Source organism: Falco peregrinus, chromosome 3 (genome assembly GCF_023634155.1).
Source record: "Falco peregrinus isolate bFalPer1 chromosome 3, bFalPer1.pri, whole genome shotgun sequence".
NCBI classification, from domain to species: domain Eukaryota; kingdom Metazoa; phylum Chordata; class Aves; order Falconiformes; family Falconidae; genus Falco; species Falco peregrinus.
Window position 1 is genome coordinate 41,845,902 of NC_073723.1, and position 23,862 is coordinate 41,869,763.

Genomic DNA, 23,862 nt, shown 5'->3' on the forward strand with positions numbered 1-23,862 from the left:
AAGGAAGACGACAGTATTAGATATATTTAAAACTTTCCTTCATGTAGGAAACCTTCCCTTCACCCTGCCAAACTACTTATTTATTTTGCCGTTAGAGTACTTATAGTTTACACTGTTTGTGTGTGTAAGTTTATATATATATCTGCACTATATATTTTTCCCCCTCTTACATAATGCTTTTAAGATGTAACGATTCAAAAACAAACATACCTTGATTTTGGAAAGTGAAAAAATGGGAAAGGTATTTGCTATCAAACTAAACCTTGACCGTTTCTCCTGTGGAAAATCTCTGCATTTGTTTATATCACAGTTGTCAAGAACTATTTCAGAATCACATAAAGTCATGCATTCATTCAAAAAGCTAAAGCAGTATCTACTTAGGGATTAATAAAGTCTACTGTTTCCTATTTTAAAGTATACAAAATGATCCTGTACTTAATACTGAAGTTGTTGATTAAAACCAAGTACAATTGCATGCAAACTAGCAAAGATGTCATTGGGGCCAGGAGTTCATACACATTTTGACTAAGGATGATGGTTAACAACACAGACCTTTTCTTATAACACGTTACACATAGACCATATTTCATTATTAATTTTATCCAGTGCATCTTGAAAGAATATAATGCAATTGTCCTTCTCAATCACAGTGATAGTTTTTGGACACAACAGTTAAAATGGTTGGTTTCTGTCACTTTTTGTTGTTTGTATTTGCCAAGGTCTTTCTACTGTTGCTCACGTGAGTAGCACAAGACAATAAGGGCTCCTGTCAAATGCTGCGAACTTCTGCTCCAGCCAGGGACGTCTCTAGGCAACAGCTGCTATGTGTAAGATAAAACTTGTATGGAGACATAGGGGGGATATTGCCTGCTTCAGAGGGTTCTGACGTTGCACTGCAGTTGTTATGCAAAGAGCCAGGCAGTGGCTTTCAGGAGCCATGGGATGCATCTTTTGCTTTAGCAAAGTGTGCCCTTCCTGGGCCTATTTCTAATATTAAATATTTCCGTAGCATTTCCTACTTAGAGGCAAACATGCAAACATCGCACTATTCCATATCCATCCTATATCTAATGTCTCTTCATTATCAGCACGTCTGTAATTGTGGCACCTAAGTGCCCAGTAAATACTGTGTTCAAGATGGACCTGCTTTACTTGTGCTAAAACAAGCGTGTGACACTGTATATGGAGTTAAAACCATATTGCCTGAGTAACAGTTGTAACAGCATACTTGTTGTGGATTTGATATTGTGTAATAGGGCTGGTCATTTGGTTCTTAAGACTCTTGAGATGCCAGCTGCATCAGCAGGAATGCAGAATCAGGGCAAATTTGGGCACGATGTAAACATCTACAAATCTCGCTGAAATCTCTGTTCCAAACCCAGTGTTAAGTGCAATTGTGGTTTAACATTGATGTGGGGTGCCAGTGATCAGCGACGCAGCCTGAAGTGATTTGGTGTGCAGTTGGAAGAACAAAACCAGAAAGCCAAGTAAGGAAACCTCTTTCAAATAGGATTCAAATAGGTGCTGGCATAATTAGATTAGCTATTGAAATAAAAAAGCTGCAGTCATGTAAACCAAATGAGGATCTGGTCCATGGTATCAGCTGTAGGGTGAGTTCATAGGTTAGACTGTACCATGGGGTAATGATATACACTAATCTGAAGTCCAATCTTCAGACATCAGATAAAGAACTTTAAGGCACTGTTTAATGGCTGTATAAACACAGAGGACCCTACTTTATCTTATATCCTCCATCTAGATCATTTATATGGCTTCAGTTCCCATACTGCCTACAATGCCATACTACACAAGAGATTAAAAATTCAAAGCCAGTTCTTTTCTTGCAATGCATCGTCAACACCCTTTTTCTGATCGTCTTAGCCTCTGTGTAATTTATCCCATTTTTATCATCACATCATCAAGCTCTGTATGTGTGTGTGTGTATCTCTCTTAGTTTAATTAAATACAGAGACTGGGCACACTCCTAAAGTTATTACTTAGACAAAACTCCCATTAGGGACTACGAACTCTAACCAACAGTAGACTGTTTCAGTAAGCTTTATGTTTAAAACATTAAAACTGATTTTTTTGCAGTACTTGTTGGTTTTTTTTTCAGATACGGAATGAAACAGACTTATGCAAAAATTCATATGCATCACTGGAAGTCGCAGTCATAATTTTTTTTTAAAATCATTTTTTTATTTCCGTAACTTCATTCCAGTATCACTATTTTTGAGAAAGGGTTTTGAGTTACATTTTCCAGTGTCAGATGGTACCTTACAACAAGCATATGATATTTTTTGAGTTTTTTATCCCGGAAAAAAAAAAAAAAAAAGAGCTTCTGCTTCCTGAAAGTATGCACCAGATCTTTTTCATGTCATAGATGGAGCTCCTAGAGGCAGTGAAGCAAGACGTGCGTCTTTATGTAGGATTGGGTAGGGTTTTTACAGATGATCTTACTAACGCTGGTAAAGACTTCAGTGGTAAGCATTTTCCAGAGGAACACGGCTGTTCTGAAAGCACATTGTCCAGAATGATTGCATAGCCATGTATTTCAGGATTTCGGTGAATTCTCCCTGACAAAACTGCATGCCTCTGTAATAAGTAATTTGTATTTCTTTTGCAGTTTAGTGTAGGACATCATGAGTAGCTTTCCTGGCGCGAGACCCAGTTTGTGAGTGTGGAGAGGTGAAGGGATGGTGTCTGCGCTGGCTGCGCCGACGGGCCCAATGGAAAGCTGCTGGTTTTGACCTGGGCTCCCATATATGGTGTGTGACTGTCCCGAGATCCCTTTTCTCCTCTAAACAAAATGAAATCCTAGGTGCCTTTTCAAAGCTCGAGGTTGACTTGTAGCTTTGCAAACCGATCTGCTTTCCTGAAGTATTCCCAGTGTGCTTGCTACAAAATAATGTCTCGCTTACTGGGATGTAGTAGCCAGAAGACATTTCTCCTCTAGAAGTATTGCTTTCACTCACAGATTAGTTAATTGAAGGTAAGGATATATTAGCAGCGAATAACCACAGATTTTTGTAAAGAAAAAAAAAAAAGTTCTGTTTCAATCTCTTTATACAGTATAAAGTGGGGTTTTTTTATGTAGTGCTATAGACCTGGTGTAGTATTAAGACTTTTCTGGTACTGCGAATCATTACGCTGTTTTCCTCATCATATTTGGATTACGTGTACTGAAAAAGTGTAGAAAAATACGTGTTACATGAATTGAAAGATACTGTCTACAAAGTGGAAATGCTCCGGAGAACCCCGGTCAAATTTAGTTACAGTATATGTTATAATGTTTTTAACATAATGTATATATTTGTAAAAGAGGGTTTTTTTGAATTATGAGCAACTGAAAGTGCTGTAATAGAAATGTATCATAAACCCATTCCAGTTTAATGGCTTAGTAATGAAATTACTTAATTACTTATTGATTGGTAAAAGCTAAGCTTTAAAGAGTTACTGTTACTTAATGCACAAATTTAACTCTATGCAACCGTCTCTCTCTTTGGAAATACTTGTAAGGTCTGTAAAACTGTAAAACTCTAGTAGGTGAGTAGCAAGAATGTAAAATACAAATTTGAGTGTATTTACAAATTTTTCTAGGGGTATGGGTATTTCGCGTATCTGCGCTGTTTAAACCATTTTAAAAGGTCCAGATACTTTATTTGATAAATACCTTTAAATTGGAGAAGGCCGGCTTAAATAGTTTTAGCAGACCTTTTCTTTACAAGGTTGCAAGAATCTCAGATATTTGAGAACAAATCTGTTACATATCCAATCAAAACGGCATGTCCGGACGTGCGTGCTGGTTGTGTGCTTAGGAGCCTCTGTGAGTATCCTCATTTAGCTTCGCTCGTTGATACAGCGTCGCTTTAATTGCAGTTATTCTATTAGCACGGCTTTTGTTTAAAGCCAGCTCACTCGAGGGGACGCATCTACACACGATTAAACTTTTGCGATGAGGAGGGACCCGAGGGATTCATGACTTGTTCAGGGCTGCGGCTGAAGAAGGTGCAAAACGGGGGCTCTGGCGCGCGGGGCGGGGGCGGCCCGCGGGCAGGGGCGCGCAGCGCCCGCGCCGGTTCCGCGCAGCCGGAGCTGCCCGCGCAGCGCGGCAGCCGCGGCCGCGCTGCGCCCAAGCGGGAAGGTTGAGTTCAGAGCGCGCAAGCCTCGTTGCAGTTGTTGCTGTTAAACCAATAAGGTCGGGACGAGAGAATAGCTGCGGTTTGCATTACAAAAACAAAAACAAAATCCAAAGGGAAAAAAAAAAGGGGGGGGGGGGGGAGAAAAAGAGGGAAGAAAAAGGGGAGTGAGGAGGAGAGAGGGCGCGGGAGCGGCAGCGTGCCCCCAGGCACTGCTGGGCAGACCCACAAGGCTGAGCAAACAGGCGGCGGGGCTGCAGGCAGCCTCCCTCCGCCGCGGCTTTGTCTGCCCGCCCCGGCCCCGGCCCCGGCCCCGGCCCCGGCCCCGGCCCCGGCCCCGGCCCCGGCCCCGACCCGCGCCCCGGGGCGCGCTGCCCCGCCGCGCCATGGGAGGCGCCGCCGCCGCGCCCTGAGCCCGCGCCCGCGGAGGCTGCGCGCCGCGGAGACGGCGCGCCCGGCACCGTGAGTACAGCGGGCGGCGCGGGCGCTGACAGCGGCTTGCCGGGGCGGCGCGGCGGGCAGCGGGGGAGGCGAGCGGGGCAGGCGAAGCCCGGGAGCAGAGGGCGAGTGCCACCGGCCCGGGCACCGCAGCCCGGTGCGCGGCGGCGGGGTCCCCTGCGCGGCGGAGCGGCGGGCGCTGCCGTCCCGGAGCGCCGCGGCGCGCAGCTCTCGCCGGCCGGGTGCGGCCGTGCCTCAGGCGGAGCCGGTGGGCTGCCCGCAGCGCCGGCTGGGGCGGTTCTGTCTGTTGTTCGTGATCAGCCGGGTTTGGGGATTCTCCTGTTGGATTTCCTAGAGTGCTAATGGTCCGGCAGATCGGAATAACGTGATGGTGAGATGCTGGGGGGGAGGGGGGGGATAGGCACGTAGTATAGGAAACCCGTAGACCTCTCTGAAACAGACATGAGAGCGTGAGAAAAATAATAATAATAAAAAAATAATTGGAGGGAAGAATGCCTGGCAGAGATTTTGACAGCGCTTTCTGAAGCAGGAAATCCTTTTGCTTAATATGTTTAAATTTCCCAAACACCAAGGAAAACACACAGATCCCCACAGGAGGACGTTTCAAAATGACAGAACAAACATCTACACAACCGAAATATTTGACATTTATTGACACTTTAGGTGGCTCATTTAGAACGATCGTCTTAAAACGAGGAAGTTAAAGACCTTTGGAAGTCTCATTAAATTTACATCTTGCGTTTGAGCAACCCAGACCCACAGGACGTTCCCCAGTAGGTATTTCTCCCGGCGTTCCTGACAAACACCAAGGAGAGGGAGGACAGCCCTTTGCACTGAAAGGGTGGTTCGGGAAAACTAAAGGTGTCGGTGCACTTAAAAACGTTTCTTAGAAGGTGCTTGGGTTTTGTTGGGGGTTTTTTGGTAAGCAAACGTTTCAAACTGAGGCAAGCGAAAGAGATAAAAGCTTTCAGGGAAAAGAAGGGGGGCATAGTATATTTCACGGCATTTGTTTAAATTTAAAAACTATCACAGAGAGAAATTTGGGATAAGAAGTGGAAATGCTCAGCGGTGTATCGTGGCAAGTTTTTCATGTTAGACACCACATATAAAGAAGCTTTTATTTTCCATCCCGTACTGAGACGGTTCGCAAAGCATCTGTCAGAGCACAGACTGCTGTTTCGGTGTGCAAAATAAATAACTAATGTGCATATGTATCTGTAAATACATACGTGTGTGTATGCACACTATATACTTTTTACGCATATAAACACACATGCACACAGTGGTTTATGTGTTGCTCACAAGCCCAGGACACGCGGTATTTAGCCAAGCACCTCGCTGCTGTCAGAGTTTTCCCAAGGCCTGGTAGGGTCTGGGAGCGAGCAGCCATCCCCTCTCAGCAGTTCTGCGCAGTGACAGACAGCTCGAGTCACGCTTCGTCTTTGGAGAGTGGAGAATAAAGAATGAGTAATCATTTTGTTTGAATTGCAATAAGTATGAAATATTTCTCGGGAGCCAAAAAAATCTTGGAAAAGCAGAAAGACATTCTTAAATGGCTGGTCATAGTAGGAGCATTGTCACATTGTAGTACTTCTTTCTTAAAGGGAAGAAAGTCGTGGGGTTTCAAAACATTTCATTCATAAGCGTATGAAATGAGCACGCAGGATAGCACTTTTAGAAGAATTTAAACTAGTAATTAAAAATGTAATAACTGTAATTACCTAATTACCTGCTTCTGCTTTAATAAGTGCAATTTGCCTTTGATGTGAGTATCTAGTGAGAAAGCCTTACCTCTTCACTTAGAGCCCAGTGATACAATTATTGGAAGAGTGAAAGTATTGCCCAGCTTCATGTGTTGCCAGTAAGGTGCCTTTTTGTAGCCAATTTGCGTTGTAGTTTTCTAACATTTTGGTTGTTGATACTGATTGCATAGCACTTTCAAGGAGGCAAAGAGTGCTGTTGGGGGGAAAAGTCTGCTTTCCCTCCCTCTACCCCTTGCTAAAAATGACAGATATTTTTCTTTCCTAAGGGGGAACACTGATTTGAAAACTGCCATTGTCGTTTAAATTTGCTTCATTAAAGCAGAACTGTCTTTTAAGAAAAAGTGTGTGTGCTGGCTATATTTTTCTGGGTTAACTTCTTATTTTCACGTAGAAAATTTCTTTTCAGCTGGAAAAATGTTTTAAATTATAGCCATTAAAAAAAAATTGCTCCTAGCAAGCAAAAATACTGTGGAAAACCTGTAATTTAGACAAGTACCTACATTTTATTTGCTCTGTGCTGCTGAAATTTAGAATCCCTTCCCATTTACAGTTTACTTTTCACAGAACATTATTAACTTTTTGGCTTCATACATGATCTTCTGTCAGATGCTTTTGATTTGTAATTTAGCAAAGTATAATAAACAGTGCAAAAGTCATGAATTTTCCTCCGCATCCTGAGCTCTGTGGTAGGGAAAATGTGATAAAATGTGTACCTTAAGTCTTGTTTGATGATCTCTCAAAGCAAGTTTGCCTTCTGGAAATAATTTCTGGGGTTGAAGAGCATGGTATTAACAGATTTAATGTGGCTATTCAATGGATTGGTGGAGTACTATGTGAGGTTTAACAAAATGAGAGAGACAAATTGAACATCAACAAAACCTACATCTGTGAAGAATTATAAATTTAATTAGAAAAAAGGCAAACTTAAAAGACCTCATTAACTAATCAGAATTTGATGTTACTGATTTAAGATTCTTAAATGGATGAATTTTAAGTAGCTTTGCTATCGCCACGTACTGTGTAGTGCCCAGACCTGCAATCCGTATTGAGGAGAAAGATGTGAACGTTACTTACAACAATAAAATTATACACAGTGATATTTTTTAGGTATTAAGGGGAGTGTGTATGTCATTTAGAATATAAGACATTTTTAGTTTAAGCAGAGCACAGAGGATGAAGGGTGAGTGACAGCTCCTTTTTTCTCTTTTTGATATTTTTTTTTGTGTGCCCCTTTGACTGGCTGGGTAAGGCTGTTGCATTTTTTTTCCCACTTTTTGTTTGATATGTGAGTTTTGTTGCAGAACTTCAATTATCCAGAAATCTGTCGGCAAAATGGGAGAATATATGAGAGCAAGCACACGCCACCCAGAAACGTTTTTATTCTATGAACTGGTCGTCATAAGTGTGGTTTCTTACTACGTTGTAATTTTGTACTGCACATAAAAAACTGAAAGTATGTGAAGTGTAGCATTTTGTAAACTGTAACTAATTTCACTCACATCTGTGTCTAATTGTTGTCTGCATTCGCATTCTTGAGAGTAGATTTATTTTTCCTGGACCACTCTGTGGATTCAGCTGACCAGCCTAAGTGAGGATTAGTTGTTTTAAAGTTATTTTGATTAAAGAGTCATTTTTAAATATGGTAACGTGCAACACATGGTTTAAATAATCCTTGAGACACAAAGGAATATATCTAAAGTATGTCTAATGAAAATGAAGATTGTGGATATGAACTTTCACAAATCATAGAGTGTTAGGGGACATACAAGGTATATATTTAATTCACTTTGAATGAACTGCATTTTTTTTTTTGCTTAGTCCCATGAATCTGAAAACAAAATCTCTCTATACACAGTCATGCACATGTGTGTGTGTATAGATATATTTGTAAGTGTACAGAAGTGATTATTTTTTTTAATTTGGGTAAATAAAATAGTGAGGATTAAATGTTTTTTGGAGTTTAGTGAAGTATGTGTAATACTGTAGGGCACTTTGGAGACTAATCAGTTAATTAAAGCATCTATTTGAAAAAGGAAGGGTTTTTTTTTATTATTATAAAAGATATGTTTTAAAGGATCCTGTGCAAGAGGGATTGAAGATAGCTCTGTAAGCAACTTAGTTCTCACCTATAATTTTTTCCAGGTGCTTAGAAGTAACAGCAGAAACATATCCTAAGGCACTCTGCTGCAGTTTCTGGGGTAAAGAACTGAAAAGAAAAAAAATATCTTTAAAATAAAATACATAGTTTTGAATGTGTCTGCTCGCCTAGTTTGATTTGGCATGCGACAATGTATTGAAAAGCACATTATGCAGTACTTTAAGTACTCAGTTACAAAAAGATTGATGTTTTTCAGCATGCATTTTTGCATGCTTCTTCACATCTTCTGTAATGTTCTGCATTGCCTGGCTGCCCCTAGCAGTTGTTTACTCTTGCTAGTAGTAATTCTGTCTGTGATTAAAAATAACAAAAAACCCCACCCTACAGACACATAAGTAGGATTTGCTTGGATGATTTTTATGGCATTTAAAATGCCTCATCTCTCTTGTCTTTGCTCTGTGATCGTTTAAGAGATGTCAGTTCAGGTTGAATGGAAACGCACATGAAGGATTCTCAGTGCAGACATTAAGAGGATATATACCTTGCCCAGAGAAGCTTTTGTGTGCTTTTAAGCTAACAGTGTCTAGCAGCGTATCTTCATCTGAATTTTATCACCTGCTGACAATCATTACTGGCTACAGAGAAGAGTCTGTTAGCAAAGCAATGGTGTTTATTCTAATAGAGTATGAAAAATCTACTACTCACCTGAGTTATAAAAGGAGCTGTTTTATTAAACTAGAAAATTAATGCTGGGATTCCCAGTGGAACCAGATTCCTTTTCTTGATGAGTGACCTCAGAGGTAAATGCTACAGCTTCTTCCTGTTTATTTAGCCAAAGTGTGCTTTTAAGTCATTTTATCAGAAATCTCATTAGTGGCCGAAATTTTTACAAGAAAGACTTTGTGCGGTGTTGTGGGGGATTTTATTCTAATTCGCCCTGGCTGGAGGTGGGCTTGTTATGGAGACGGTTGTGTAATACTGTTGGTCATATACTGAGCATCTTTACCATAGGTAGACCTGCCGCTTGATGTCCCCCCTCCCCAAAATGGTTTCAGGCTTGCTTCGCCCTTCGCCTTTGGGGTGAGCAGAATGGTGGGTTCCCCACTGCCCAAATGCGGGGGAAGGATGGCGAAGAGCGGAGGAAGAGGAAGGCCAATGTGATGGGGGCAAGAAGGTGCCAGGAGTTAAGGGAATGGGAGGAAGAGAGAACTCGGCCGGTGATACATAACAAGAGGCAAGAGGGGTGGAGGATGCTGGGGGGCTCGGAGGTGGCGCGGCTCCCTCTGCCCTTGGCGGGCAGTGCGGCGGGGTTACCTTCGTGGGGGTGTGCGGCAGAGCCGTGCTGTGCTGTGCCGTGCCGTGCTGTGCCGTGGGAGGAGTGAGCCCCTCTGCAGCTGTCACGGGCCCCTGATGAATCACTATCCCGTCACTTGGCCGCCGTCCCCCGGCGCGGGGAGGAGGGAGAGAGACCTGCCGGGGAAACAACAGTTGAGCCTTCAATTTAAAGACAATATGCCTTTCACGGGCACCGCGCCCTCCTCCTCTCCTTTTGGGTTTAAAGAACAGAATTGTCATCTGTGGTGATATCCTTTCTTTAAATTAAGGCCTTGTAGTAAAGCGGAGTAATAGAGGCTTCTGTTTGTTTCCCTGGTTTACAGGTGCAGAAGTCCCAAAGCAGTTCAGATGTTGCTGTTTCCTCAAGCTGCAGGTAAGGATTTGATTGAAAATTGCTATTTTTCTGCAAGTGTTCTACTCTTTTTTTTTTTTTTTCTAACTTCAGGTGGTAAGTATTCTTGTTTTCCGCATTAGGCAGATGAGTAAGTGTTGGAGTGTCGTTGCTTTTATGTGTGTGCAACCATGTCTGTAAACCATGAGCATGTACGCTTTTTCACTGAATTGTTTGACTTTATGTTAGTTACTGGCTTTTCAAACTCATTGCCATATCATCCTTCTCTACTTGTAGATTGATTTAGGTAATGAAATATAAAAAGAAAGATTTGTGTTTGAAACTCATGATAAAATCTCACTTAAAATGTGAAAACTTTGTAGCTGAAATGACACATAGGCTTAAGGATACAATTACCGTGGGAGGAATTTTTTATATAATTTTAATAGTCTTTAAAAGAGCCTAAGCGTTTCTTTTAAAGTGAAAAATTACTGGTTCAGATGCCTTGGAGGCACAGTAACCTATGAAATTTCTACTGGGAGCAATTACTTAGACCGAGCACATCAAATAACAATATCAAAAGTTTTAGGTGTAAAGAAACGGAAGGATGGGGCACTTCAAGCATAAGTTTCCCCAGCATCAACCAAGGGGGAATTTAAGGTGATGATGGCTGTTGGCCTTTTCATGTAAGGCTATTAAAAACACAAATTAGAAATATTAGCTGCTTGCATGCTGTATAAAGGTTTCATTTTTGCTTTCAACCGGAATTGGTCTCTTCTTCTTTTGACTAAGCGACAGCTGCTGAGATACAGCAGAGTGCTAAGGCATACTAACGCCTATATGGATTCACTGTATGTTGGTCATATCCCTTTTCAGTTGGGCACGCTTTATGTAATCCACAAAGCAAACAAGTGAGCAGACATAATAATGTTTTAATGCTGCATTTGTTTCAACGGAAACAGAGGAACAATTAAGTAGTTTGCCAGAGTAAACACATACATCAGGAATATCTCATTCCCTGTCAGTAGATGATAGGTTTCCACAATTGCTTGAAGTGTTTTATTTGGTTTGGAGGCCCATTATATTGCCACTGAACGGTACGTCTTGAAAAAGCAGAGTGTTAATTTGTTGTTAAGAGAACATGTGTCTTCATATATTGGGGATTCCATCTTTGTACCCATCTTAAAAATACAAAGTGACATGAATGTTTAAAGTACAGTACTTTGTGTCTCAATTTTACTCTGTCAGAAGCTGCAAAAATAATTATCGTACGGGGGGCTACAAAAGGAGTTTAGCACAAGGAAAGATCAAGTTGGGAGAAGCTGTTCAGTTTTTAGTAAGTGGTTTTGGAATATTGATTAATAGTGGGCTGCATCTCATATAGGTAATTCCGCTGTAATCCATGTTGAATATGTCACTAAAACTAGTTGCATCTTGTTTTCAGGTCTATGGAAATGCAGGATCTAGCCAGCCCACATAGACGACTAAGTGGTAGTAGTGAATCCCCCAGTGGTCCAAAACTTGATAACTCCCATATAAATAATAATTCCATGACACCCAATGGCACAGAAGGTGAGCCGCCATTTATTTACTCTTTCACAGTTCGTTTTTTCTCCTTGTTGCATTGTTGTCTTGCAGTCAGTAAGCTATATAGAGAAAATGTTATACTATTTTATGTGTTCCATGTTTATGTAACATGGTGTGTAAAGCCAATGATCAATGTTTATTAGTGGTTACTATTATCAAGTTTCAGCAATAGCGTTCATTCCAGGTTTATGTTCCTTTCATGCGGTTTGAATGGACTGAGAAGGTAGTATGTGCAGAGCTTAAAAAAAAATAATCCAGAAAACCTGAAAGGGTAGTTTAGTGATGAGAAAAAAAGGAGGTGTTTACAGTTGTCGTACTACAAAATGCAATCTTTCAGTCTTTTTCACTATTTTGGTATTTCTGTGTTCTCACTTTTTGCAGGCTCCTAAGGCTATGAAAGTTTTTTCAAGCAGGCTAATAAAAAAACCTGAGTGTTGAAATTTCCTCAGGCTAGCTTGCTGCTCTGATAGAGTGGCCAAAATTCAAACAGGTGTAGTAATTCAATGGGGTAAGCTGATACCTATTTTTCAAGAAGCAGTCAGGCAGATGATAAGTTATGTTTGTTCTCAGTCAAATACTAACAGCAGGACAACCTAACAGCTTTGACGGTAATATAATACAAATATAATGCATATAATAATACATATAATGAAACACAGAAGGCTTTATAAAATAAGCAGCATAAAATGCTCTGTCCTGTAACATTTCTGTGGCAGTAGTAGGAAAGATCGTATATGACATTTTCCTAGCTATGTGAGCAGAGATTTTAATGCATTACTGGAAAAGAGTCATGCAGCTTTAATATTACTTTTCAATATAAATGTATAGTTAAACAACCGCTGCAGCAGAGATACGGCTTTTTTTCCTAAGAATTGGGTCATATTAGTGCTGTCAGACTGTTTAGGATTATGGGCATGCATTGCATTCTTCCAGGAAAGGCACATGTCAATCAAACAGATGTCGTCCCCCCTCGATTCCCCAAACATCTCTGTTATTCATTCTAATTGGAGTCCTCTGTAGTGGGGAGGGTTCATGGGTTATCAGATTAACAGGCATTTGTGCCAGAGTTGTGTATAATTTACTTTTTGCAGTTGCTGTAAAAGTATTGTTGCAATCGAATTTTAAGCTATCTGGAAAAAAAAAAAGTAGCCTTTTAAGGAGTACCTAAAGTGCTTGATATGTTAATGTAGTTTAAGCAGAAAAATATTTTATGTTCACAGATGAGTCTTCTGCCTTTTAAATAGCCAAGTATATTATTATATTTTTATATCATATTATCAGGTATATACCAGTTTTGGTACAGGATAAAATTGCTTGACCATTTCAAATTAAAGTTCCTCTAGCTCATGAAAGCCTTTGCTGTAAAATTCACCAGCTTTTGTACTTTGTGTGTAACTTGAAGGTTCTTTAGTAGCACAAAAATGAGTGTTCCTTTGCAACACTGAAAGACGCTCACCATCTGGCTCGACTTTTTGTTCTAAGTAGGTTTTGTGTGCAGAGGCATGCACTCTGAAAAACGGGGTGCTTAATATTTCTTTGTCAGGAAATGAGCCATTTATTGTATCTATTCACGCGCTGACCTCAGATGGCAAATAATTTTGGAAATATTATCCCAACTTCTAGGTAGGTATCAGAGTTTATTAAAGAAAGTAAATTAAAACACGGTATCTTATTTACCTGACGCAAGAATTTTGAAGTTCAGGTTTATTAATTTTGGGATGAATGCTACCCAGAAAGCTGTAGCTTGCAATAACGTGTTTACCTTCTGAGATGAAGCCAAACGGTTTTCTTTTGTTTGCAATTTTCCCTCAGGTGACATGACCCTCCTCAGCACTGCAGACTGGTTGCTAAGCCCTAGCACACAGAGCCCCGCAGGTTTGGGTGGCTGCGGTGGGCGCAGCAGGCGTGGGCACTCAGCATGTGTTTTCAGATGTTGTCCAAAAAGTGTTCTGAGAAATAGCTTGTGCTTGGCGATTCTGGTCTAAACTTGCTCAGCTGAGAAGTCCTGTCTCTGATTGCTCTTAAGTGACAAATAAGGAAAAGTTTGTGAAAAAAACTATAGAGTAATTTATTTCTGAATTAGGCACTGGCCAAGAGACAAAATTTGTGAGCGAAGCAGATGCCTAAGAATCTAAAGGTGGAATTCTTACTGTTGATCTGTTTTATCTTGAGAAAATGTTTGGTTTGGGCTCCTTGAGCTGCTAAACAGGCTTATAAAAAAAAAATGGAGCAAACGAAGCAAGGGTTTCTTTTTTTTTTTTGTTTTTCTCCCTTAAGGAAGGGTGAAGTAAAACTATTTTTTCTGAGATTCTTGAAGCAGAGTCCTGCTGAGACACAAGTGCAGACTGTAAGGGTGCAGTCATAAGGGCTTGCCCAACACCTTTCTTAAAATGCTGCAGTATGGTTTGCTTGCTTGCTGCACGTGGAGTGGGGATGTGGGTTGCTGAATCTTCACAGGTTAAATGTAATATGTGAAACCAGCTTCTAGTCTGCTACACACAGTCATCCTCACTAACATGAAAGAGCCCTCTGTTTCTGGCATGAGGGAACTTCATGTGAGTGAGAAACAAGGCCTCTAGGTATTTGCATGTTATAAATATCTTGTAAAGATATGTTAAATTTGATTTGACTATGGGTGTGATTTCAACAGATTTCCATACCCTGAAGTGCAGGATATGTTCACTAGATGAGGGGGAGGGGAAAAAAAAAACAGAAGAAAAAAAAAAACCTGTCCCAAAGTGAAATGGCTCTGTTTCAAACAAATGTTCATTAATTCCTCTAAGGCACATTTTCAGACTTGTCTCTTATTGATGTTGTTCTACAAGAGGATGTGGTTGGAAGATAGCTCACTGTTATTAGCTAATATTTTTAGCTTCACACTTAGTGGTAAATTTTCAAAGCACTGAATGGGGATTTAGTTGTGTGATTGAGTTTAATCTCTGCATGCAGCTTTTATATAATAACTCTTTGTGTGCTTAATTTCACTTTGGTGGAGCAAAATTACTGCAGTGCAGAACTGATCAGGTAGTGCTGGCCGAGGACTGCAGCTGAAGAAATCCAAGGAGTTTGGGGTGACTGCTATTTATTTTATTTTATATAAACATTCTTAAACAAGTCAGGTTTACTACTTCTGTCTCAGGCAGCAATTTCTCTGTGGATTCTTTTAGACAATAATGATTTCTGTTGAAAAAAGACTATCCTTTTAAGTTTGTGGCAGATCATGAGGCAGTCTTCATAGCTCTGGATGTATGTGTGGTGAGGCGAAAAGTAGCATTTCCTTAACATCTTGATTAAAAAAATATCATAGCTAATAAGAAATAATTGCTTTGTTGGTGTTTGATTTTTTCTTCCTTTTCTCCGGGCTGGGTGGCATGGTCTTCAAACCAGTGGTGGGGAAGTAACAAGGAAATTATAGACCTTGACCAGTCAGAAATTTCCCAGAATGAAATGCGGAGGAGTAACACTAAAATGTCTGGCTGAAGGCACTCAGAAAAATCAGTCCTGGTGTGCCAAGGTGGTGTTGATAATATAAATACCGCAGTATTGGGGGCTTCCATGTTCTCTTTAAGTATTTTCCACAAAATACCCTCTGTTGTAGGGATCAGCAAACACTGGTCACAATTTGGCCCTGTATGACTTGCCTAAGAAAACCTGTTAAAGAGAAAAAAAAAAGATAATTGAAGTAGGGATCAAAATGTTCATAGTTGTGCCTTATCTCTAATCATCCTTTGTCAGTGAATTGCTGTGGTGGGTTGATACTGAAGGAGTTAAGGAAACAATAACAAGAGAAGCTAATAAAATTGCCATTCGTTAACAATTTATCAGACAGCTAGTGGCTATTCCAACAACAGTGCTCACTTTGGTAGCTACACTTTAGAGGGGAAAGGCTGTGAGTAATCAATAAATTTGAAAGGAGTGGCAAAGCTGTTTTCCATAGCGGACAACTGCATCCAGTTTCTGCCGACAGTGATCTTTACTTTTATCCAAAGAATGTTAATCAGTTCTGATGGATGACATAGATTGAGAAACAGTAGCCTGTGGGCCATTGTGATGATGATTTATGCAACTGGAATAGAAAAGAATAGATGAAGACTGGGAGAAGAAGCCGCGGTTTTCCAAGCAACTACACTTCATTCACGTTAGGGGTGTGGAGCTGCTTCTGCCCTCGTTTTTGGATGTTCAGAAGGAAGAAGAGAAGGCATTTTCATATCAAGCGGGAAGGGAAAATGGATAAGAAATCGAAGATCAGATTTTCAAAGATACATAGGAAGGGAGGCTTCAAAGGGAGTTGGACATCAAAATTCCTTTGGAATAAAAAAAAAGGGTTCTCACTCTTTAAGTACCTGCTGCAACATGAGAATGAGATCCCACACAAAGGCAGTCACAGCTCCCCACTACGTGACTATCTGATGGGTGGCCATTAGACAGGTTGTTTTATGTCTGGTGAATGTAAATCCGTCTTCAGGTTTTCAAAAGGCAGCGCTGTGTAGTGTGTTTGTGTCATGGTTTAACCCCAGCCGGCAGCTAAGTACCACGCAGCCGCTCACTCATTCCTCCCCTGCCCTGGTGGGTTGGGGAGGAGAGTCAGAAAAGAAGTGGTGAAACCTATGGGTTGAGATAAGAACAGTTTAATAATTGAAATAAACTAAAATATAATACTAATAAATGTAAGGGAAGGGGAGATAAGAAAAAGAGAAAGAGAAATAAAACTCAAGGAGAAAAATCAACCACAGCAAACCAAGTGATGCACAATACAATCGCTGACCAATGCCCAGCCAGTCCCCGAGCAGCGATCCTGCCCCAGCCCTGGCTAACTTCCCCCCCCTCAGTTTATATACTGAGCATGACATCATTTGGTCAGTTTGGATCAGCTGTCCTGGCTGTGTCCTCTCCCAATTTCTTGTGCCCCTCCAGCCTTCTCGTTGGCAGGCATGAGAAGCTGAAAAGTCCTTGTACCAGCTATTAGGAAGAAAATTAACTCTATCCCAGCCAAACCCAGGACAGTTTGCTATCAAGTTGCAAAATTATAGAATGGAAAAAAAAAGTTTTCAGTATTTTCTGAAGTAATGATGGAGTAAGATGCTGAAAACCCTAGAGAGGATATGAGTTGGTTGAAGTTACGATACGTGATTGAGATTTCTGTAAGTAAATTATATGTTGAGTATTTGTTGTAATTCTAATAATACTTTGTAGCACTCAAAATATTCTCCCAGTATTGCAATCAAGCCTGCACATTGGCAGTGAATGACTTTTAGTTTTGTATAAGTTATTAATCATTTTTAATATTTATTCATAATTTTGTCTACTTTGGGGTGCAAAGTTGTGGTAGGTGATGGCAAGCAGACAAAATGATCCTCCTTTGGAAGGTGTTTGGTGCCTTTTAATTGCTCATTTCTCGTGTTTCTGCCAATTACGTATGCTGAAGTTTCTGTACTTGTGTTTGTGATGAAGAGCTTGGCGGCATGAAACTTAAAATTGATGCAGGGATACCTCCATATTTAGACATCCTGAAATAATAGTACAGTAAAGGTAAATCTAATACTTCCATTTCAGTAGGGTGTTAGTGTCAAGAGCTATTGATACTAACTTCTTTACTCAGCCCCAGCAGAGCACAGGATGACAGTTGCGTGGCCAGAGGCAAAGACTGCAGTGGTCCCAGGCCCCAGAGTGACAAAAGCACCCTGGGGGTCTGTGGGGGCTAATAATAATCTTCAACCTGCTGCCACTTCTGGAGGATAAAAATCATACACGACACTGCCCGTTTATGTGAAGGCAAGGGGCTGGCTTGGACTATCTTTTCTTCCCTGCTCTTTACCTTTTTCTTCTTGCTGTATTACATTGGCTTCCTTCCAGACTCTTTGTCTTATCTGTGCTTTTATTCTCCTGCTTCCCCATGAGTCTTTCCGTCTGTTCTGAGCACATGTAGCATAATGCTCTATTATTCCTCTTTCATAGGTTTTTGGCCAGTGAAATAACTTGTCGACTCCTATGTTGGCTCAGCCCAGCAACTCCTGTTGCAAGGTCTTGGGGAGGAGATTGGCTAATAAATATTTGTGTATTTATTGTCTTTTCTGTATGTATGTGCATCTGTTTGTGAAAGTTTCACTATTTTATTTTCCCCCATAATATTTTCCTGTAAGACAGGGCCTCATTTAAGTGAAAAGTTAATAGCAGTACTGGTTCCCACAGACATTTGAGGGAAACAAAACAGTCCAATTGACAAATGACTTTAAAAAAAATGACATATTGGAAGCACCATTATTTTAATATATTTTATTTTTGCAAGCCTCTCCTAAATGTGTGGGGAGCACATGCCGTTCCAAACTGTGGATGGAACGTGGTGGTGTGACAGCACCCTCTGAGTGTGTCTGAGGGTCCCAGAGTCCCGGTGGCACAGCTAGCTTTGCACTGGCTGTGGGATCTCAAGAACCTATGAAGGTATTCACTACTTCATCCGCATGCTGTAACTGCAGTACATCACACTAGGTGTGGCATCTCTCCAGGGGGTCCAGCCTGTTATGCACAATCTGCATGCATGCAATCACATGATTGAGTGGCGTAAGATAGAAATATCATACACCTGGCCAGTGATACAGATAAGAAGAAAATACAGCCCCTGCTGTTGGTGTGCACCAGCAGAAACTCCAGGGAACAGGAGTAGAACATCTTAGTCTAAGAAATAGAGTGATATTTGAAGAGCCTTAGCAACTTTGGAGACTTGTGACTTGATGATTTAGCACTTTCATTTGTGTCTTGTGATTTTCCGAGGATTTTTGCTTATCACAGGTAGATAAAAAAGCATGAAACTTGGTTATGCTTCATGTCATCAGACCCCTGGGATAGTGAGTGAAGTACCTGTGCCACTGGGTTTGATGAGACAAGCTGCTGCTGCTGTGTGGAGGGGAATGCAAGTTGGTGCTATCCCTTTTTGTACAGGTGAATTTGCCTTTTAAGTCTTGCACTTGTAGAGTCCAGACCCTGGCCAAAAGTAGAGGATATTATTTCCATCTTATGAAAGGTCCCACCCAGACTGTCATTCTGCTTCTGTCTTCACGTCTCAGTCCTCTGTCTTGTACACACCCAAACGGCAGAGCTTGACTTCTCTGTGATGCTCTCTGTTCACTTGAAGGCCTCCATATTCTCAGAAGGTAGCTGATGACAACCTTCTCCACCATTAATGGCTGTGGTTGTGGCACTGTGTGGTCATTCTGTCTGGCTTTGGTTAAAGAGTGTGGGTATTTTACACGGACCCTGTGCCAACTCTTACACATGGACAGGGGAGTTGCCATGGTCAGATTCCGAATCAGGTACTTAGGAAGAGAAGAAGAGAAAAGAAATAGGCCGTAACACCTCTAAAAGGGTTGCTGGCTCTGAATTGATTGCTGCCTTCATTTAGACAGGAGACATGTAACCGTTCTGTATAAACTGACAAATGAGTGTGAAGGGTTAAGAACATTAGTTTGACTCATCTCCTAACTGCAGCGATTGAGAGTATTTTAACCCATGACTGTAACTGTCAGATGAATATCCGGGTGAAATCTTGATCAGCAGCTACAGATACTATCAAAACTTGTCTCCACCCATATGGTTTTGAATTTTCTTTCTGGTTTTGCACTGTAGCAGTGATGCTACGGTGATGCTATGATGATGCTACTGTAAATGTATGGGTTTTTACTGCTAGATGAGCAGATGCAGTGATGTTAAAGCTCTTTCAATTGTACTGTGTAACATAAGAGGAAGGTGATGGCTGTGGGGGAGCCATGCAGGCAGTGGAAGCTGGGTGTTAGCTGCAGCCCAAATACTGCAGCAGTTCTGAAGCCTTCTCACATCAGAGGAGGGGAGAGCAGGAAACAGTCTGGGCTTGAAGTAGAATGTGCTGCTTTGAGCAGGGACTTTCTTTGAAAACTACACATAAATTTAGTCTGGAAATTACCTTGTAGTAATTACCCTTTGGTAATTTCCAGACAGTGAGATTCAGAAGAGTCCTCTGCTTTGAGAAGCAGGAGCAAGTAAGTTTATCAGGCTTCATGGTCAGGAGCTGATGATTTGATGGTCTGTGATAAAAAAGGACAGTCATGTACTGGATAGGAATTAGTATAACTAAGTAATATGTTTATAAGTAACCTATAACCTTTAGTAATCTGTTTATAATTGCAAGATTCTTCAGTACAAAAAGAGGAGAGTTTCAATAAAATAATGGAAAATATCCTCAGCTTAGAGATTCAAGGTAGAATTTTTGTCCCATTGTTAGTGACAACTACCTTTGAGCTTTCAGGTGAGCTTTGGGCTTCTAGTGGGTACAGAAAGAGGATGGTATCAAGCAAAACAGTGTATGAATAGTAATGGATACATAAAATATTTAATCAAGATACCTACCTGTTGTTTAGCTGCCAGCATTATTTACCTGGTGTTTAGCTGCCAGCATTATTTGAAGAGTCACCTTGAGACAAACCAAAACAGGACTAGAGACTGTATCTGTATGTCTATAAACAGACTAACAGCCTCACTTACTTTATTGAGACTCTTTGTGCCAATGAACACTGAGAGCTGTCAGCCAGGAATGATTTGATTTTTCCCACTTAATCGTATAATACAAATAATATAACATTATAATATTACTTCAGCCTTGAAACTGTAAAATTAAAACTGATTTAATGTCAGCCATGTTTACAATATTTCTGTTCTGGTTTAATGTATATGGCATAACTGTTGACAAAGACTAGTTCAGTACAGCAAGCCTATGTATTTTAGATAATCAAAGTTATTTAAAAAAGGTATTTAAAAACCTTACTTTTTGCATGCTTGAAGGTGCAATCTTTATGAGGTATTCATATAATTTTTGTGTTAGGAATGGCCAAAGGTTAGGTCTGTAAATCCAGATTTTAAACAGGCAGCATCTCATTCCTCGTAGCACTCCTTACTGCTATATACACCAGTGACTGAATGAATGATAAGCTGTGAACTCAGAAAGTTGTTACTTGGCCAGTTGTGGGTTCTGGTCTGAAGTTCTCTCTCTCGGTGGAGTCCAGAAACTGCCATGTAAGTCCATTTTTAACCACCTTTTGTAATATGGCTGACAAAACAGAGCACATTGCACTTGCAATTTCTGAGTGTCTTAAGAAGAAATATCTTGACAATTGATATAAAGTTAGATCAGTAGTTATGCTAATGCCATCTCAGAATTGTTTAGAATTGTTTGCTTTTTTTCTCAGAGTTAGCACGTATGTTATCATTTCCTACTCATATTTTTTCTGTTATTTTTGTTGTATTGTTTTCTTACACAGTTCCTTTTTACATCTTGGGTTTAGAATCTCATAGATGACTTGGAAAGAAAAATAAGGGGTAAAAATGTCTCTCTGTTGACATAGTTTCTTAAGCTCCTTGGTATATGAACGAAATCTGTATCAGTAATCCTGAATAGCTGTTGCATTTTTACAGCAGGTTAGGAATACATTAGCTTTCTTCTTGAACTTCTTATTGATATTCTGTTTTATTACATGAGTGATTTTACTGGCCCTAAAACTTAGTAGCATGTTGATAAATCAGAGTCTGTCTCTGTAATGCAAGTCTGATAATTCTGTGCCTCTGTAAAGGTCTGTTCTGATGAAGGAGCAGCAGAAATGGGAGCTTTCCCGTTTCACTTTCTGCAGTCTCTGCCATGACTGAGCATGGTGTTGGCAGTTACTGGCAAGCTTGCAGCCTGTTCTGTGTAGGTGTGGCAATATTCCCACTCATGTTTGTTGCCCAGTGCCATCCTGTGAAGCTTAGGACATGTTGCACAAATGTTAACTGTCACGGAAAATGTGGAGAGAAACTGCAATCCAAAGCATGCTTAAGGAGTATGTGGCAGGGCCAGATCTGTGCCCATCCGAGATCTTGCGTCCTTGGACAGCTCCATATGTCTCTCCTGATAGACATGGATTGCTGGTGTGCTGCTGTGATGGAGTGACAGGCTCACAACTTTAGGCAATCCCTTTGCAGCTCGCTTTCCCTGTGATTCTGCGGCAAAATATGCTCAGTTTTGCCCTTGGGCAAATGAGACCTTCCTTTGTGGTGAGAATACACATGGAAAGTATTTCCAGTGGGTAAAACCATGGACGTTCTTCTCAGTTAATTTCTTTGTATAGTAAACTTCCATCCTCTTGAAATATGTTTAGGCTCAGATAGAAAGAAATATGCAGTCATTTTCTGGCATTTTGATTAAAATGTTTGGGGAATGGAGGGCTTTTCAATTCCTATCCATCTTTATTAAATTCCCAATGAGCTGTGGTGCAAAGTTCCACTAAGATCATGGTTGTTCCTAAAGATGGTAGGATAGGGCTTACTTATTATCACCCTACTAAAAGGGTATCCAGATCAGGAATAATGTGAACAGCATTTCTTATCCTGCTTTTGGTGTATTCAGGAAATAAAACAGCTGAAAGAGGAGATGTAAGGAACAGTTGTTACGAAAAATTTCTGAGCACCTCAATCAGCAGGTAGAATCCACTTCCATGAACAAGGCACTGCACTGCAGTTCATGTATCTTGTCCTGTATCTTCAAAACTAGTATGTCTAGTAAACAGCATTCAGTTATAAACATTGTTGCACTGAAGTGTTGCTCATGAGCCATAGAAATAGAAGTTCATTTTGATGCGTTTTTTCCCCAAAATGGTATCTTGAACAAGGATCTGAGATCCAGGTAGGTGCAAAGGCACATGAAGTGGGCTTTTAAGCCAGTGGCAAGAGGGGCATTTACATCCACTTAGAAAGAAATTATCCTAAAAATCTTTATCTAGAACAAATGATGCTATAGGTCTCTATATTGTGTGAGGTAGCTCAGCGTAGTCCTTGGACTGCTAGTTTGTGGTGTTCCAAACAATACTTGATTTTATAAGGAATATAGAAGAATTGTTTCTCCAGTAGGGAAGAGGGAATGAGTTTGGAGAAAGCATATACCGAAATCTTCCACCCTTTACCCCGAGTTAAGTTGATCTGCGTAATCTTCCTCTCTTCTCCTCCTCCACAGCTGTCAGCTATAGAGAAAAGCATCTTTCATTGTTATTTCCAGAAGTATAATTGCATTATGGAAATTAGGTTCAGAAGACTTGCAGATTTTTGGGAAAGCTGGAGTAATCTATGATGAAAGTATTACTCTGACTGTAAAATGCAGCTGTGATAAACTTCTAAGAAAAAGCACAAGACAATGTAGATTCTATAATTCTTGGAACCTAGATTAACAAACTGTGTAGAACTTGGTGTAAAAATCTGGTAGTTTCTGGAAGGTTAGTTGGGATAGACACTTTGCAACAAATACTTTATTGCATCTGTGAGTTAGACTTCCAGTATTTAGTTACGAAATGAATGTTGGATGTTATATGCTGTGTTTTTAAGAAATAGATTTGTGTTAAGAGTTGTTGTTCAGATCATTAGCACACTCCTGAAGTGAACCTATTGGACACTCTTTCTTACCACACGTTAGTTCACCTTGTGGAAGCTCTTGGACTTCACTTCTTTCAAAAAGTGCTCTGCAGAAGTGCAGCTAATGTTCTCCAGTTGTTGATGGGTGCTCAGTCCTTAGGACAAGACTAAACCTAGCATGAATACCCCACCCCACCCCGCCCCGAATGCTTAAACTGTGGATACTTGACCCTCGGCACCAGCCATTTCACTGCATGAAACTTTCTTTACTGGGCTGCACTGCTTGCTAATGCAGATATATGAGTTTTGTGTGGAGCTAATATTGATCTCCCGAGTTAGTGTGTGCAGACAAAACATCTCGCGTGAGACTCAAAAGAAAATAGTGGGCAATTAGTAGAATCTTGAGAGATTGCATATAAATCCCATGGATGAGGTTGGGTGAAGAAACTAGTTAGGCATGTGGAAGTATGAATTTGGATTGGTAAGGAAAGGAAAGGCCCTTTCTCCAAAGGGGAGGTGCTGCTTCTTTATCTTTTCCAAAACTGGCACCAAAAGGGTTTCTGCTAGTGATGGTTGCAATTCCTGAGCACATATGTGTAGACAAACATATAAGCCTACATACACATGTATGCCAAGATGACACCAAGGCTTTACATGTCAGATTGGGTGCAGTTTACCTTGGTTTTCTCGGATTCACTTTCTGCAGTGTTACTGAACTGCCTTGCTCAAAGGTCAGGTATGCACCAGCGC

The 23,862-nt window shown here is 40.7% G+C and overlaps 1 protein-coding gene across 10 annotated transcripts in view; it reads left to right on the forward strand.

The window, feature by feature from the left end:
- The window catches only part of EYA1 (EYA transcriptional coactivator and phosphatase 1), a 168,874-nt gene that overhangs the window by 71,812 nt on the left and 73,200 nt on the right, over positions 1-23,862 (forward strand). For all 10 annotated transcript variants that reach the window (XM_055800635.1, XM_055800633.1, XM_055800630.1 and 7 more), the window contains 2 exons: positions 10,118-10,167; positions 11,570-11,697. In XM_055800635.1, the coding sequence (XP_055656610.1) occupies positions 10,118-10,167; positions 11,570-11,697 (178 nt within the window). The remainder of the gene's footprint in view (positions 1-10,117; positions 10,168-11,569; positions 11,698-23,862) is intronic.